General features: G+C 39.7%; 1 protein-coding gene across 6 annotated transcripts in view; it reads right to left on the minus strand.

Moving 5' to 3' along the window:
* LIMS1 (LIM zinc finger domain containing 1) overlaps nucleotides 1-18,257 on the minus strand; it is a 155,783-nt gene that overhangs the window by 55,261 nt on the left and 82,265 nt on the right. Inside the window, exon 1 of one of the 6 annotated variants that reach the window (XM_045443746.1) lies at nucleotides 13,100-13,689. The exons of 4 other annotated variants lie outside the window; for them this stretch is intronic. In XM_045443746.1, the coding sequence (XP_045299702.1) occupies nucleotides 13,100-13,206 (107 nt within the window). In that variant the 5' untranslated portion in view covers nucleotides 13,207-13,689. Of the gene's footprint in view, nucleotides 1-13,099; nucleotides 13,690-18,257 lie in introns of those variants that run through there. One more of the 6 variants, XM_045443745.1, reaches the window with a different exon arrangement.

Here is an 18,257-nt window from a genome sequence, read left to right on the forward strand (position 1 = left end):
GAGAGAGAGAGAGAGCGAGCATGAGTGGGGGAAAAGCAGAGAAAGAGGGAGATAAGAATCTGAAGCAGGCTCCAGGCTCTGAGCTGTCAGCATAGGGTCTGACACAAGGCTCGAACCCACAAGCTGTGAGATCATGACCTGAGCTGAAGTTGGACGCTTAACCGACTGAGCCATCCAGGCGCCCCCAATGCACTCTGATCCTATAGCATCATGGCCATTCCTCCAGCTATCTTTTAATTATCTCCGTGTGTCTGTTTTTCCACCATATACAAAGTTCCGTGTTAGTAGATAATGAATGGTTTAATCAACTTCATATCCCCATTTCCCTGGCACAGAGTCAGACCTTAATAAATGTAGACTGAACCAAGAATGCCTAGACAAATACATTTTACCTACTAACATGGGAAACTCACAACCTAGCAATATATCCTTTAAATAAAGAACATTATAGGGGCATCTGGATGGCTCAGACGGTTGAGCGTCTGACTTCAGCTCAGGTCATGATCTCACAGTTTGTGAGTTCGAGCCCCGAATCGGGACTTGTGCTGACAGTTCAGAGCATGGAGGCTGCTTCTGATTCTGTATCTCCCTCTCTCTCTGTTCCTCTCCCACTCCTGCTCTCTCTCTCGCAGAGATAAACATTAAAAAAGAAAGAAAGAAAGAAAGAAAGAGAAAGAAAGAAAGAGAAAACATTATATTAAGAAGAACCAAAACTACAAATGGTGCTAAAAAATAGCTACTATTTTCAGTTGAATCCATTTTAAAAGTATTTGTTGTCTGTCACAGAAACAATGATTCTAGATCCAGGAAAACTGTTATCTTTTAAACTGGCTACACTTTTATAAAACCTCATGTTTAAAATACCTGTCTGTCCAGGTGTGCTGTTTTGAAGGGACACATGCACCCCCATGTTTATAGCAGCACTATCAACAATAGCCAAAGTATGGAAAGAGCCCAAATGTCCACCAATGGAATGAATGGATAGAGGAGAGGTGGTATATATAGACAATGGAGTATTACCCGGCAATCATAAAGAATTAAATCTTGCCATTTGTAACTATGTGGGTGGAACTAGAGGGTATTTTGCTAAGTGAAATTAGTCAGAAAAAGACAAATATATGACTTCACTCATATGAGGACTTGAAGACACAGAACAGATGAACATAAGGGAAGGGAAGCAGAAATAATATAAAAACAGGAAGGGGGATAAAACATAAGAGACTCATAAATATGGAGAACAAACTGAGGGTTAGTGGAGGGGTTGTGGAAGGGGGGATGGGCTAAATGGGTAAGGGGCACTAAGGAATCTACTCCTGAAATCATTGCTTCACTATATACTGACTAATTTGGATGTAAATTTTAAAAAATAAATAATAAAGTTAAATTACAAATAAAAAAAATAAAATAAAATACTTGTATGTCAGTTTATATCAGATACTCCCAAGATTGTTTTTAGTTCTAACCACGAAATAAACAATATATCTTCCAGCACTTGGAAATATTATTGAAATTTTCCAAAACACTGTAGAATTTCAGTTTTGTTCCAACAAATTCTGTATGTCAGAATTAAAAACTAAAGTTGGCAGCAGAAACTGTCAAACATAAGTCAACATCCTACACGCAATGATTCATTGTAGCTTCCTATCTCAGTCTGGTTCCCTTCACACTCTGGCTGCCAGAGGCAGGAGTACAATATTGTTGGCAAGATAAAAACTTGGATATTTTTATGATGTTCAATTTTAATTTTAAGGAATATATTCATTATGGGGCACTTGGCTGGCTCAGTTGGTAGAACACGTGACTCTCAATCTCAGGATTGTGAATTCAAGCCCCACGTTGGGCATGGAGCCTACTTTAAAAAAAAAAAAAAAAAGGAATATATTCATTATGACATACAAATGTAATATTTTTAGCTTTTTAAACCTGGATATTTTCTCTGACAAATATCTGTGAAAAGGAGGCATAAAATTTCTATTTTTGTTTTGATCTTATTACTTACAGGCGAGCACAGGAGGTTAACATTTACTTTCACGTTCAATGGTAAATTTTTAACTTTTAAGATATGATCACGTATATTCAAAACTTCCACATAAGAAACTTTACCCTAAAACCTAAATGAAGCCTAAGTTCTGTGGTTAAGAGCTCACACTTTGAACACAAGACACAAATGGGTACAGCCCTGGGTTCAAATCCCAATTGCCCAAATTACAAATCATGTGTCTCTAAGAGTCCTTTCCCTTCTCTGTGAAAAGGGGAAATACTCTGCACCTCACAGGATTATTGTGAAGATTCACTGAGGCTGTGACACACTTACCACATAGCCAGAAAAGCACTAAATGAAAGGCCATGACGGTTTTTAAAAATAATTAATGAGTTTATATTTATATGAGACATATGTATTAATAATCTTACTGTGGGTTTGGGAAAGATTTTAAATAGGACACAGAAAGCACAAACTTCAAAAACAAAAAAATCAATAAAGTATCAAAAAAACCCTTTTGCTTTTCAAAAGACACTTATAAAAATGAGAGGACAAGCCACACAGTGGGAGGAGACATTTGCAAAATATGTATCTGACAAGACTTGTATGTAGAATATATAAACACTGTGAAAACTTAATACTAGTAAGAAATACCCCAATAAAAGATAGGCAAAAAACTGAACGTTTTGCCAAAGATACATAGATTGCAAATAAGCACATGAACATATACTCAACTACATGAGTCATTAGGAAAATGCAAATTAAAGCCACAACGGACACCACTACACACCCCCAAAATGGCTAAAATTAAAAAAAAAAATTATGAAACCAAGTTTGGTGAGGATGTGGAGAAAACCGAACCCTCAACCACTGTTGGTGGAAATGGGTACAATCTCTTTGGAAAGCAGTTTAGATATTTCTCAAAAAATGTAATATACATAACCTACCTAACAACCAGTCATTCTACCCAAGAGAAATGAAAGAATATGTCCTTACAAGGACTTGTACAAGAATGTTCACAGAAGCTTTATTTGTAATAGCCCAAAACTGGAACCAACTCAAATGTCAACCAGCAAGCAACTGTCTAAACAGATTATAACTTACCCATAAAATGGAACATCACTCAAAGACACAATGGAAGGGACTGCTGATATAGGCAATAACATGGATGGATCTCAAAATAAGTATGCTGAGTTAAAAAGCCAAATCAAAACAAAGAGCACATTATCGTATGATTCTATTCACCTGAAATTCTTAAAAATCTAAAGTAATCTAGAATGAAAAAGCAGATCAAAGTTCCTGGGGATGCAGGGAAGGGAGAGAGAGGGAAGCTCTGGGATGATGAGTGTGCTCATTATTTTGACTGTGGTAAAAGTATCACTGTGTTTACTTGTCAAAATTGATCAAACTGCACATTAAAATTGTGCACTTCATTGAGGTTCATTAGTTCAACCTCAACAAAGCTGTTTCTTAAAAAACTGCACACGAGATTGATTTTTAATCTTTATATACACTCTACGAACAGACTGCTACTGTGGATTGAATTCTGTCTCCTGAAAAGATACGTTGATGGGGTGCTTGGGGGCTGTCAGTTAAGCGTCCGATTCTTGATTTCGGCTCAGATTATGATCTAACAGTTTGTGAGTTTGAGCCCCCATGTCGGGCTCCATGCTGACAGTTAGGAGCCTGCTTGGGATTCTCTCTCTCTCCCCCCCTCTCTCTCTGCCCTCCCTAGTAAACTCTCTCTTTCTCTTTCTCTCAAAAATAAATAAACAAACTGTAAAAAGATACACTGACATCCTAACTCCTGGTACCCTGAATAGGATCTTATTTGGAAATAGAGTCTTTGCAGATATAGTTAAGATACAAATTAAGATGATTGGTGTACTTACACAAAGAGGAGAGGAGACACAGAGATATGACACACCCATGGGGAGAACACTGTGTGAAGACATGGACATATGGAGAAGACAGCCATGTTATAAAAGAGGCAGAGATTAGAGTGATGCCATCTACAAGCCAACAGTAAGTAAGCAATGCCAGCAAATGCCAGAAGCTAGAAGAGGGTTCTCTCTTTCAGGTTTCAGAGGGAATGTGGTCCTGCTGACACACTGATTTGTGACTTCTAGTCTTCAGAACTATGAGACAGTAAACCTGCCGTTTGAAGCCACCCAGTTTGTGGAACAGCTCTAGGAAACCAACATGGCCTTAAAAAGACTTAAGGAGTCGTATATTCATTTGAAAACACATTCAGTATTTACTTCTAAAAGCAGGTATTCTTTTTTTAAATTTTTTTTTACATTTATTTATTTTTGAGAGAGACAGAGAGTGAGTGAGCGAGCACAAGTGGGGGAGGGGCAGAGAGAGGAGACACAAGCCGAAGCAGGCCCCAAGCTCCGAGCTGTCAGCACCTGAGCCAAAGTTGTATACTGAGCCACCCAGGCGCCCCAGGTATTCTTTTTGTTGTTGTTGTTGATTTACTTTTGAGAGAAAGAGCACGTGCACAGGAGAGAGAAAGAGAGAGAGAGAGAGGGAGAAAGCATGCACACGAAAGGGGGGGGGGTGGGCAGAGAGAGGGAGAGAGAGAGTTTCCAAAGCATGCTCCACACTGTTAGAGCAGAGTTGATGTAGGGCTCCAACTCAAGAACCATGAGATCATGACTACAGCCAAAATCAAGAGTTGGACACTCAACTGAGCCATTCAGGCACCCCTAAAAGTAGATATTCTATAAAAGAATATTCACGTTCAAAACTTGTTATTTTTTTAAACAAGCGAGTGAGAGAGAGTGCGAGCGTGAGCAGGGGAGAGGAGCAGAGAGAATCTCAAGCAGACTCTGGGTGAAATAAAAAGTCAGCTGCTCAATCTACAAGCTACCCAGGCACCCCTCAAAGCCTGTTTTAATCACAGAATTAAACTGGGTCTCACAGATACACAATAAGTGGTTATGTTTTCAAAATGTATATTTTTATATGTAAATATATACAAAATAAGTAATATGGTTTCATTTTAATAGCATCTATCCAAATAATGTAGGTAAAGTGCAATTATTAGTCAACTATTTTTTTTTGTTTTTATAAGTGATTTATAACTGATACTTTAAGGTTTTATGTGTATTTTTGAAGCTATAGGAAAGCAATTATGATTAAAATGTTGGCATTTAATTGTGATAGCAAATCATTGAGAAAATTTTATGTTTATTGACAACAAATTCACAAATTGATTCTGAAGTTGAGGTTCATTCCTAAATGTCTCTCAGCTGTACAGAGAAACAGAAAAGGGATCCTTATCTAAAGACTTTTCACTTTTTAATTATTCCTTTCACTAACATTGCTATTTTTAACTTCAGCATATAGTCTCTAAACTATATAGAAATATTTTAGGTGATAAAGAGGAAAATATATTCCCCTTTAGAAAATAAGTTTCCCCAAACTACTGAAAAACAAAATGACCATGATCTTTTTGACCATGATGCTTTGGAAGATATAAGAGATACCTCTAAGCCTGTTTAGTTTCTAATTTCTTCACTCATCAAGTGAGGAATAGATACTGGACAGTGATGACCTCCTAGGTACTATGGTAGATGCTAGGGATGCAACAGAAATAAGGCCAGGCCTCTGGCTTTGGAGAATCCTCTATTAACGGCGAGGAGCACAGGAGAGGGACAGGTAAAGTGAGCAGGATGAGGAGGGGTATGCCTGTAAAGCCAATTATTACAATATAAATACTTGTGGATTATACTATTTTAGAAACATTCATATAATTGACATATGTGACACTGTAGAAGTTTGAAGAAGCCAACCTAACCTGTTGGTTTGATATATTTGGATATTGTGGTATCATTGCTAAGGTAGCTTTAGCTAACATCTTTACCATGGCACATAATTATCATTTCCTTTTTGTGTTGAGAACAGTTGCCATCTAGTCTCTTAGCAATTCTGAAGTGCTGAATATGGTATTGTTCACTATAATCAATATGTTGGGCATTAGATTTCCAGGACTTATTTATCTACTAGTTGCAAGTTTGTACCCTTAAAACAACATCTGCTCAACACCCCCAGCCCACAGGCCTTGGTAACGACCATTCTACTCTCTGGTTTCACAAGGTGAGTTTTTTTAGATTCCACATAAAAGTGCTATCATACAGTATTTGTGCCTCCCTCTCTGACTTATCAGCATAATGCCCTCAAGGTCCATTCATGTTGTCACAAATGGCAGGATTTCCTTCTTCTTCACAGCTGCATAATATTCCAGCATGATCCCACCCCCCCCCACCATGTATTTGTCTATATTACACCCTTAAACACACATAAGAAAGCACTACTACCTTTAAAGAAACCAAAACTGACAAAATGATACATCTTTCAGAGAAAAAAATATTTATTAACTATGTGATGTGTTCACTGTTAGGAAGATTAAATATGTTCTCGCTGAACCATTAAATAATAAGAACAGACAAAAATGGCAAAGCTGCAATTTTATCCCCCTAATTGTCTCACAGACTATATGTCTCAAACTCAAACATGAACATTGGTTTTTCATCCAAAATACAGGCAAAGAAATAATAAGCAAACTGCAAAGCAAGTATGCAAGGAAATGCACATCCTAAGCTGACCTACTCCAACCTCAACTGAACTCAGAATCAAGGACAGGAACTGGTTAATAATGATGATTACCTTTTCCAACTTTAGGTTCTTCTTCCTCACTTATTGAATTGTGAGTTAAAAAACAAACAAAAAACTCCCAAACTATGAAAACTCTTAGTATAGTGCCCAACCCATAACAAGGGCTCAACCAGTGGAAATGTATTATTCAGAACACATGATCTGAGTTTTCAACTCTCAAACCAAGTCAAGTACATTCCCACTACCTTTTTTTTTTTTTTAACTTTTTATTTACTTATTTTGAGAGAGACAGAGACAGCACGAGTGGGGAAGGGCAGAGAGAGGGAGAGAGAATCCCAAGCAGGCTCTGCACTACCAGCACAGAGCCCAACATGAAGCTCAAATTCACGAACTGTGAGATCATGGCCTGAGCCCAAATCAAGAGTCGGACGCTTAACTGACTGAGCCACCCCAGCAACCCAAGGACATTCCCACTACTTAAAAATGATTATGTCCTATATCTAGAAAGATACAAGCTCAGAAGGTTTACTTAATAATCAGAAAGTAAAGGTTACTTTGCACTTCCTCCTATTGCTCGTTGGCCAGTTCCATCACGAAAAGTGCAGGAAAGATAGCATTAAGAAGTTCTAACAAGTAAATAAATTCTTACTGCTGCATCTAGTCAACTTCATGTAGGGATACAAACTTCAAAGTATTTTTTCTTTTGTTTTCCTCACTCATTTCAAGATTGACACAGCCCTGATTTGATCCAGGTACAACAAATCTAACTGGGAGGTGGAGGAGTGGAGAGAGTAGGTGCATAACTAAAGGAACAACAGGGAAAAACAGAAGGATTTTATATCTTAGAACTAGACCAAGGGTCTAATGCCACTGTACACTGTAGCAAGAAACTACTAGAGACAACCGTGCAAATAAGCTTGGCTGTGTTCCAGCAAAACTTCATTTATGGGGCACCTGGGCGGCTCTGTTGGTTGAGTGTCTGACTTCAGCTCAGGTCAAGATCTTACCGTTCCTAGATTCAAGCCCTGCATGGAGCTTGCTGCTATCAGTGCAGAGCCTGCTTTGGATCCATTGTCTCCCTCTCTCTCTGCCCCTCCCCACTCTCTCTCTTTCTCAAAAATAAATATTTAAATTGTTTTTAATGTTTATTTTTGAGACAGCATGAGTGGGGGAGGGGTGGAGAGAGAGAGAGAGGGAAGCACAGAATCTGAAGCAAGCTCCAGGCTCTGAGCTGTCAGCACAGAGCCCGACAGAAGGCCTGAACCCACGAGCCGTGAGATCTTGACCTGAGCCGAAGTCAGACACTTAACCGACTGAGCCATCCAGGTGCCCCTGAAATTTTTTTTTTATGTTTATTTTTGAGGGGCACCTGGGTGGCTCAGTCAGTTAAGCACCCAACTTCAGCTCAGGTAGTGATCTCACGGTTTCTGGGTTCGGGCCCGCATTGGGCTCTGTGCTGACAGCTCAGAGCGTGGAGCCTGCTTTGGATTCTGTGTCTCCCTCACTCTCTGCCCCTCCCCCACTGGCACTCTGTTGGTCTCTCTCTCTCTCTCTCTCTCAAAAATAAACATTTAAAAAATTAAAAATAAATAAAATAAAAATACTTCATTTATTATGGATAGTGAAATTTGAGTTTCATGTAATTTTCAGTATGTTATACAATATTCTTTCAATTTTTTTCCAACCACTGAAAAATACAAAATCCACATGGGCCATACAAAAACAGGCAGTGGGCCAGATGTGGCCAATGTTGCTATGTAAACTATGTTTCAGGCCTACCAAGCAAAGACTTGACTTTTGAGGTATCCCCAATTAGTTACTTACAGATCCTTTATATCTGAGAGAGAGCAAAAGTGAGTGAGAATTTTAATTTTTTTTAACATTTATTTATTTTTGAGAGAGAGAGACCGAGAAAGAGCAGGGGAGGAACAGAGAGAGAGGGAGTCACAGAATCCGAAGCAGGCTCCAGGCTCTGAGCTGTCAGCACAGAGCCTGATGGGGGGGCTTGAACCCACGAACTGTGAGATCATGACCTGAGCTAAAGTCAGTTGCTTAACTGACTGAGCCACCCAGGCACCCCAAAAGTGAGTGAGAATTTTAAAGGGTGTATGTGAATGTGTGTGTGTGTGTGTGTGTGTGTGTGTGTGTGTGTGTGTGTATTGTGTTAGGCGTATTCTTCATGTTTCATCAAAAAACAAGGTGTCTGGGTGGAACATAGTTTGAGGGATGGAATAAATAGTTAAGGATTAAGTATACAGATAAGGGTATATCTTAAATGTTTATCTATTTTTGAGAGGGAAAGAATGCACACACACTCAAGAGAGGGGCAGAGAGACAGGAAGGCAGAAAATCCCAAGCAGGCTCCACACTGTCAGTGCAGAGCCCAATGTTGGGCACAAACCTATGAACCATGAGATCATGACCCAGGCCAAAATCAAGAGTCAGGACACTCAACTGACTGAGCCACCCAGGGGCCCCAAGGGTATATCTTAGATGCGATTTTTGAAGATCAAAAATTCCAAGGAAAAAAGGGTGAATGCTTTTTAGAGGTGTGAAACTCAGAACAAGCTCTGAGCCGACTGACATAAAAGTGTGAGCTATGTTGTGCTAAGGAGTCCATTGCTCAAATTTGAAAGTCATACCAGTTGTATCCAGGTCATGAGAACTGGACAGAAAGACAATCTGTATTTGTATACACAGACTTTATATAGTCTTGGATACAAATGAACATCCACACTTTATCCAAATCCTTAACATTGAGCTTCACAAGGGAAAATAATTTACAATGGTTTCTTTGACATGTTAGAATCTAGCCAAAATTAAGGACATGCTCTAGAACTCAAGACAAAGACCCACAGGACACTTTCTACTGGTAGTAACAACTACTATTTAAATAAAATAAATTGCCATAACATAACCCTCAAATGTAGAGGGTAATGGTCTATTGTACAAAGTATGCAATAGGGAAAGTTTCAGGTTATATTTAGTACATCAAAATAAAAGTCTATAAAGTCAGTGTTTTTCATGCTGCCTCTTACAAGTTTGAAGCCAGGGTTGTTTTCATGTCTTTCACGGTCCTCCTTAAACACTTGTATTTTGTTTCAGAGCATAGTCTTTTATTTTTAACTTTCAAGAAAAATGTTTTCTGGCAATGAGCATAGCTCTTTTAGTTTCTATCATTCTGTTAGAGTTCATAAATATGCCAAGAAAGTGAACAGGAGAGCGAGAAGGAATGTGAGCAGGTATGGGTCTTGTGCAATACTGAGGCGGTGTGAGAAATGTTTGATATTACATGTATTCAAAGTCAAACAACTGCTTGTGTGAAGAGCACCTGTTGGTCACAGTATGTGCCAAAACCGTGGCGTGACTTAAAGGGGAAGAACTGTGTCTGATTCATCACTACATCTTTATTTAGCAGAGTAGGCACCTAATAACAATTAGCTGAATAATGCATGAAAGCCATTAATCCTATACCACTACGCACAATATAATAATGCCCCTGCCTCGGGGAGCCTGGGTGGCTCAGTCAGTTGAGCGTCCGGCTTTGGCTCAGGTCATGATCTCGCGGTTCTGTGCTGACAGCTCTGTGCTGTCATCGGGCTCTGTGCTGACAGCTGGGAGCCTGGAGCCTGCTTCGGATTCTGTCTCCCTCTCTTTCTGCCCCTCCCCCGCTCGTGCTCTGTCTCTCTCTCTCTTTAAAATAAATAAACATTAAAAATTTTTTTTTTTAAATAACGCCTCTGCCTCTGTAGGTTGGTGGTGAGGAATTTATGAGATAGTAAACGATGCTCAATAATGGCAGTTATTTTTACCTCGTTCTAAAGAGGAACAAATTGAGGTTTAACAAGATTACATAACTTGTCCAACAGAGTGGTGCTGAAATGAGTGTGCCTAATTTCAAAGTCCCTACCCTCCCTGATTCCTATTAACTAAGAAACCTGATTTAATGCTAAAAATAGGCTTACTATAAAATTAGAAAAACAAACAACCTGACTCTCTAAATTGATAAAAAGTCCATGGAAAAACAGACAATTGCCTACTTTTACTAGCTAAGTACCACACTCCTAAAATAAGGAATAATAGGGGCGCCTGGGTGGTTCAGACAGTTAAGCGTCTGACTTTGGCTTAGGTCATGATCTTGCAGTTCATGGGTTTGAGCCCCACATCGGGCTCTGTGCTGGCTGCTCGGAGCCTGGAGCCTGCTTCGGATTCTGTGTCTCCATCTCTTTCTGCCCCTCCTCTGCTTGCATTCTGTCTCTCTCTCAAAAATAAACATTAAAAATTTTTTTTAAATAAAATAAGGAATAATGGTCATTCTCTCTGCAGTAAAGGACAGAGAAATCACAGAAGCAGAAGTCCCTTATTATCACTTGAGAACTGTATCATCAGAATGGGTGGAAAAATATTTCCCCTTAACTCAACAGAACAAGCAATACTTCTTAATAATTATTCTTCCTCCTTGGGGCACTGGGGTGGCTCAGTTGGTTAAGCGTCCCACTCTTGATTTTGGCTCAAGTCATGATCTCATGGTCAAGATCTCACAGTGGTGAGATTGTGCCCTGCATCAGGCTCTGGACTGGGCATGGAACCTGCTTAAGATTCTCTCTCTCTCCCTCTGCCCCTACCTACCCCCATCTCTCTCAAGAAAAATATATTCTTCCTCCTTTGATTTGAAGTCTACACAAAAGGAAAATATCCAGTTGTTTTGAAGGTCATTATAAAAATAACTACCTCCTTGAGCATAAACGCAATTTTATTCATGGGTACTTTTGCTACTGTCTGAAAAATAAATAAAATATGGTTGGTCTCAAATGTTGTTTTATATATCTTAATTTTTTTTTATAAAGGAAATTCCTTAGGACCCCAAATCTGAAATTAAAACTGTTTCTGGTAACTTTTCACTCTTGGCTCAAGAGTAGTTTGGAGTCTGCCTGTAAATGTTGATTTCAGAGGACACTTCCAAAAGCCTATCTGTTTAGCAAGAGAGAGCTCAATATTTTCACTAAACCTCATAAAATTTATAACAATTCAAACTCTGAAGCCTTTAAATTCTGTCTTTAAATCCAATCAATTCAAAATTGATACAATTATAGGTACCTAAGAGACACCTGACATAGTAAGGAATAAAATCTAATAATGTTAGCATCAATAATGGTCCTTTAGGGGCGCCTGGGTGGCGCAGTCGGTTAAGCGTCCGACTTCAGCCAGGTCACGATCTCGCGGTCCGTGAGTTCGAGCCCCGCGTCAGGCTCTGGGCTGATGGCTCAGAGCCTGGAGCCCATTTCCGATTCTGTGTCTCCCTCTCTCTCTGACCCTCCCCCGTTCATGCTCTGTCTCTCTCTGTCCCAAAAATAAATAAACGTTGAAAAATAAAATTAAAAAAAAAAAAAAATAATGGTCCTTTAATGCTACTATTCTCTTCAAAAGTTAATGAAAGAGTTGATAATTTTCAAATAAATGTTTCCCTCCCAAAGTATAGCTCCTGTAGTACATATAGCTGGCTGTAAGACAAACAGACTTACAGAAGCTTAAAGAAGCGTTCCTGATAATTGTTTCCTTGTTAAATTTAAATACAGAACTTAAAAGAAACTCTAAAAATGAAGTTATAGAAAAAAGAGAAATAACACACAGCATGTAAATATCCCTCTCACCATCTAGTTGAAATATTCAAATACTTAAGTCATGAGTCCATAAACAAACTTAAGTACTATAGAGTAAACGTAATAAAAAGAAAAGGAAGTCTCTCTTTACTGCAGCCTCCTGTCAGCACTAAAACAGGAACACTTCATCTCAGAAACAAAATCTAAACCCTTCACAGTTAGCATAATATTTTAACATATGACTTAATGTTGCAGGGACGTTTTAGAACCTAAAAATCTAAAAACAATTCTCAATAGCTGTAACAAAAACTAAAATGAGGCAAATTAAGTCTGAAAACAAAACAAAACAAAACACCCTAACCTTTTAGTTAAAATGGTCTCCGGATTTTTGATGTCCTTCCTTCCTAGGTTACATTCAATAGTTTCTGCATTCCTTTGCTCAACCATTTCAATAACAAAGAATGCTCTATGAACACCCCCCAACCCCCACTCAAAACATCACAAACTAATCTCACCACCAAAATTCAAAGAAAAACTCCTCACAGAAACATGTTCTAATAAGCCAAAGCAATCTATCTTTAAACTAAGGGGGAAAAATCAATTGTTTCCAAATATTACTTTGATGATTATATAATTTTTAAAGACAGCACGGCAGTTTTGGGGTACAGCTAAAACAACTTACAGGATTTGTGAAGAAATGGAAAAATGAGTTCTAGTTTTGCACAGTTCCAATCCAGCACAATCTGGGGGTAGTGTTCAATCTTTAATTACAGACTGAGAGGTTTCAGTGGAACCTCTTCAAAGTGTATTCCCCACTGCTGCATCCACTGAGGCAGGAATCTCGCCGCAATCACTAGGTGTCTTGACCTCCAGCCAACCATGACTTTGCACTCACCTTAGCTCTTCCTCCGGTAACCCATTTAGTCTCACACTATCGGGGCGATCTCGTCTTCTCCGGTAGAGACCTGAGTGGGACAGCTCTTTAAGCTGTAATGCAGTCATACTTCTCTCTACACATCAGTTATTGACAGTCTGAAGCATTTATGCCGAGCAGCGTGGCTGCTAGGGCTCAGAACGAATGTGTCTCTTGCTGGGACTTTAGTACACCTGACCAGAGTTGGAAACCTCCAGGCAAGCCGGGCTAAGCACAGCTTCCTGTTTCTCTGTTGGTACACACCCTCCTCAGCAAGGCCTGGCCTGCCTTATCTCTGGGCCTTGCACCTTGGGGGAGGGGGTGGGGGGAGGTGTCAGGGACCTGGGTTGCACGTGTTTACTAATAAGCAAAGTTTAATTGTTATGAATAATCACACCAATTCCTTTATAAATCTTTCCAGCATCATTCTGAATTAAAATTAGGCTAAAAAGCTCCAGTAGGGTAATGACTAAAGGGTCCTGCCCTATTTTATTTGCCAGGAAATGCACGAAGACTCCACAAGCAGCTGTCAGTATAAAGAAGTGCCTGGTCATCAAGAGCTCTTTGGGATATTTTCCTTAAAAAAAAAAAAAAAAAAAAAAAAAGGCACAATTGTGAGGGAAACAGTGCAATTCCTCCCTTTCCCCATTCTATCTGAAATCCTTTTTAGAAAGGAAGTGTCTTTTCCCCCCTAGATGTTACTCAAAAATTCATAACTGAAAGGAACGTGGTTTCTTCTATCAACCTCCATTCAGTGATTTTCTAAATCTGTAACTACCTATTCTAAAAATTCCCTCTCATCAAATATGCACCTCAGTGTAATCAACACTGTCTGCCTAAAGGTGTTTTGGGTGCCTATGCAGCCCTAGTAGATGCACATTTGACACCAGATGGTGACAAAGATAGAAAGGGGCTCTGTTTTAGTGTGTGTGGGGTATAGGTGAGTGTTTGCAAGAGGGGTTCGCAAATAATGGAGGACAAATAACATGGAGCAAGTCTTTACTGTTACAGTTCCAAATGATGTTAGTGCAACAGCATGCAGGATTGTAGCCTCCAGTTTTGATTCAGTTCCACTCAGTATACAGCACCGTCTCACAGATACAGGCTAGAGCCTTGGCAACTTCTTAGCCAATAGTTTGACTTTATGGTTTCCATAATTTCTCCTTGAGTGATCTGTATCAACCTCCTTCCCTTCTAGAATCCCCTCAACAAGAGCACATAGAAATGTCTCTGAAACTTCTTTTTGCATCAAGGGTTAAAGAATTAACATATTCCCCTGAGAGTATCTATATTATAAATACGAATATTAAGGCACCCACAAGGAAGAGGGGGGTCCATATCTTACTCCTTCACTCAGGACACGCAGATGTTAGTTCCTTTCAGGGCCGCAATTGTCACCTTGGCTCCACCATCCCAGCGGAAAACAGACAACTTACAGCTGCCATCAAAATGTAACATACATTTTTAAATTATTTTTTTTAATGTTTATTTTTGAGAAAGAGACAGAGTGTGAGTAGGGGAGGAGCAGAGAGAGGGAGACACAGAATCCAAAGTAGGCTCTAGGCTTCAAGCTGTCAGCACAGAGCCTGACACAGGGCTTGAACTCAAGAACCACGTGATCATGACCTGAGTCGAAGTTGGACACTCAACCTACTGAGCCATCCAGGCGCCGCCAAAATGTAACATACTTTTTTTTTTTTTTTTTTGAAAGAGAGCACAAGCTGGGGAAGGGAAGAGAAAGAGAGGGAGAGAGAGAGAATCCTAAGCAGGCTCCACACTGTCAGAGCAGAGACCAACACGGGGTTCAAACCCACGAACTGAGAGATCATGACCTGAGCTGAAACAAAGGGGCAGACACTTAACTGACTGAGCCACCCCGGTGCCCCATAACACACACTTTTAAAGATTCAAGGAAGAAATTACTAATTTTGTTGTTAACACTAGATTTAAATAGTTGTGAAATATGTAAAAGAATCAAGTGACGAACGTTATCTCTTTCAAAAAGGGTAATACTGGAGGCCTCTGGGGAACTTGGGGACAGTAGCAGAAGAAAGCCTTTCTATTACCAAATTCTGTTCAGAACTTTGGATATTCTGCCTATTCAAAAATAAATAAAAAATACATATGTCTTTACATATGTCTTTTGTACAAAGCCCTAGGATCCTACTGAGACCTAAAATACAGAAAAGGTTAAAGTTTACCATAACAAACATAAAATTAGGATTCCTAAAGTGTCTAATTCTCACAGTTTTGTCAAAACAGATGTGAAAAACAAATGAAGAGAAACAACCACCAATTCTGTTTCTCTTCACTCTAGGCATCACTCTAGATGCTTGATGAATACAATACAAATTAATATTATATTCACTACAAACACAGAGACCTTGACATTGTTTTTTCCTTTTTCAAGGTTTTATTTAAATTCCATTTAGTTAACATAGAGTGTAATATTACTTTCAAGAAAGCTCAACATTAAATAGGACTCGTTTCTATAGAAAGATATAAATAACAGAGTTTGATTTTTAAAAGAGCTTTAAAAAAAGTAATGCAGCATGCTGACAGGGAAAAAGTGCTTGGCAACTACTAAAGGTTAACGAGACAGGAAACACCTAACTGTGTAGGACGAATCCTGTATTTGATGAGTCTAAGGTTAAAGGATGTGAACAGAAAAAAAAAAGTTCCCAAGCTATATAACAAACAAACTGAAACAGTTCTTGCTCTCTGACTTTTAAAATGGTTGTAATGAGGGGTGCCTGGGTGGCTCAGTTGGTTAACCATCGGACTTCAGTTCAGGTCATGATCTTGCGGTTCGTGAGTTAGAGCCCCACATCCAGCTCTCTGCTGTCAGCACAGAGCCTGCTTCTGATCCTTTGTCCCCTACCCCACTCTGGTGCCCCTCCCCCATGTTCATTCGTTCTCATTTTCCCTCTCCCTCTCTCTCCCCTCCAACCTCTCCCAAAAAATAAATAAGCACTTAAAAAAAATTTATAAAATGGTTGTAATGACAAATAGGAATTTCAGTAAATGAATGCTTAAGGTCTAACAAAATTGTCACAACCAAGTAAAACTAAATTCTGGGGCTGAAGGTAAAGCTATCTCACATTGTCTCTAGCACCCCTTCAGATGTGCTCTCAGATTTTATTGAGCTATAAGTAGAACCAGCACTACGATACATGCTGGGAACCCACACAATTTCTGAATAGGAAATTCACAAATGCCACAAAACACACCATTGACCAAGCAGCTCACGGGATAGCCAGATTATCAACTCCTCTCCTCACAATGGTGTTCCTGAACTTCATTCAGCACCAAGGGAGGGAGAACCCACCCCTGGAACACACAACAGGGCGGTGTCAGCAAAAGTGGCCTCATGTCTTCATCTTTTTTTTGTTAACTTTTATACTTTTCCATAGAAACAGAGCTCTCAGTTGTGCCCTCTGTTGACAGCACAGAGGGAGGCCTGTGCCAGTGCATTTTCTGTGGGTCTCTATAGAGGGAAATAGTTCATTCTGCACTCCAAACAATCTCTGAGGGCCAATGCGGAATACTCCTCTCTCATACTCCTATACAGCATCACTCACCTGGGATTCTGCCTCTTCTCAGAGGCTTCCAGGCATCAAGTGTTCACTACCAGGCAGCACTCCAGAACTCCCAGAGCTTTCCTCAGCCCCCATGCCCAGTGGTTGTTAAGGAGCAACAGCTCACAAAAGTTGTTAAGGTGAAGCATCTTCTATCCCACTTTCAATACAGTACAGTTGGGCTGTGAACCTGATTACAACTTTTGTTCACTTGTCTCCAAACTGTTAGGTTCTCTTTGAATCTGTACTTTGACTCCTGGCATAATTAGATATCTGTTCCAGCTTAACGTCATCAGAATAGCTGATAATATCTTTTATAAATTTAAGCCCTTTATTGAGATGACTAAATACAAAGTTCTACAGAGCCTCACACAAGGTCCTGTTCTGCCAGGCTAACATCCAACCCAGTGGTGTTTCACCTTTCAGAAGGTCAGGAACCTTTTATAAACCTGACAAAAGTTAATGACTCAGAAAATGCATGTGAACACAAAGTTTTATCATCATTTCAGGGAAATGATGGATTCTTCAGAAGCCAACAGATGGACTTTACCTTGGATCTTCTGATTTGCACTGATCTTCCCCTTCTCTGGAAACCTGCAACACCACGGCGTAGGACTTTGGATCTCATTTGTTCAATAAGTTTTCACTCAGTGCTCTGCACTGGGCTAGGCACTGTTTCAGAAGAGTTCCTTTGTCTCCCCTTAATGTCTCCGAACCAATCTTTCTTCCACTTATCTTACCCTCTTCCAATCTATCCTCCAAATTTCAAAGTGCTCTTTAAAATTTTTATTGTTTCTTTATTTTTGAGAGAGAGAGAGAGAGAGAGAGAGCGAGCAGGGGAGGGACAGGCAGAGAGGAAGAAAGAGAATCCCAAGCAGGCTGGATTTCATGAACCATGAGATCATGACCTGAGCTGAAATCAAGTTAGATGCTTAACCAACTGAGCCATCCAGGTGCCCCGCCAAAGTGCTCTTTTAAAATATCATGTATTGATCCTGCTGAAAAACTCTTGAATGGCTCACTGCCATGGGGCGCCAAGTGAACCCTGTTGAGCCCATGCCCTCCCACACTTGCAATGAATTCCGGGAGGTTCCCAGGACAGGCATCACTTCCTCTCACCTCCTGGCCTTTCCACATGCAGCTTTATAAGACTAGAAGATGGACCAACTCCTAATCATCCCACTACAACTCAGTGCAAGGATCATCACTTATAAGAAGCATTTCTAGACCCTAAGCACCCACAGTTCCCTTTCTGTTGTTCCCAGAGTGCCTTCCCCTGGCAACTGTGCTTCTGTCCTCATAATCACACAGCCTCACAACAGGTTGCTTCTCTACCCACCTCTCCCCTTAGCATAACAGGTCTGTGAGGGTAGTAATGTATCAGATCATTTACAACTGTGTCCACAAGACCAGATACATGGTAGACGTTTGCATTATTTAAATAAGTTCTTTGATTTAGTGGTTCAACCAATTGATTTTGACAGCCTAATCACTTTACAGTGCTACTTGTGAGATTTTGAAACTTTTTTTTTTTTGCATTTGACATTCAACATTACCTAAAT

Source organism: Leopardus geoffroyi, chromosome A3 (assembly GCF_018350155.1).
Source record: "Leopardus geoffroyi isolate Oge1 chromosome A3, O.geoffroyi_Oge1_pat1.0, whole genome shotgun sequence".
Taxonomy (NCBI): Eukaryota; Metazoa; Chordata; class Mammalia; order Carnivora; family Felidae; genus Leopardus; species Leopardus geoffroyi.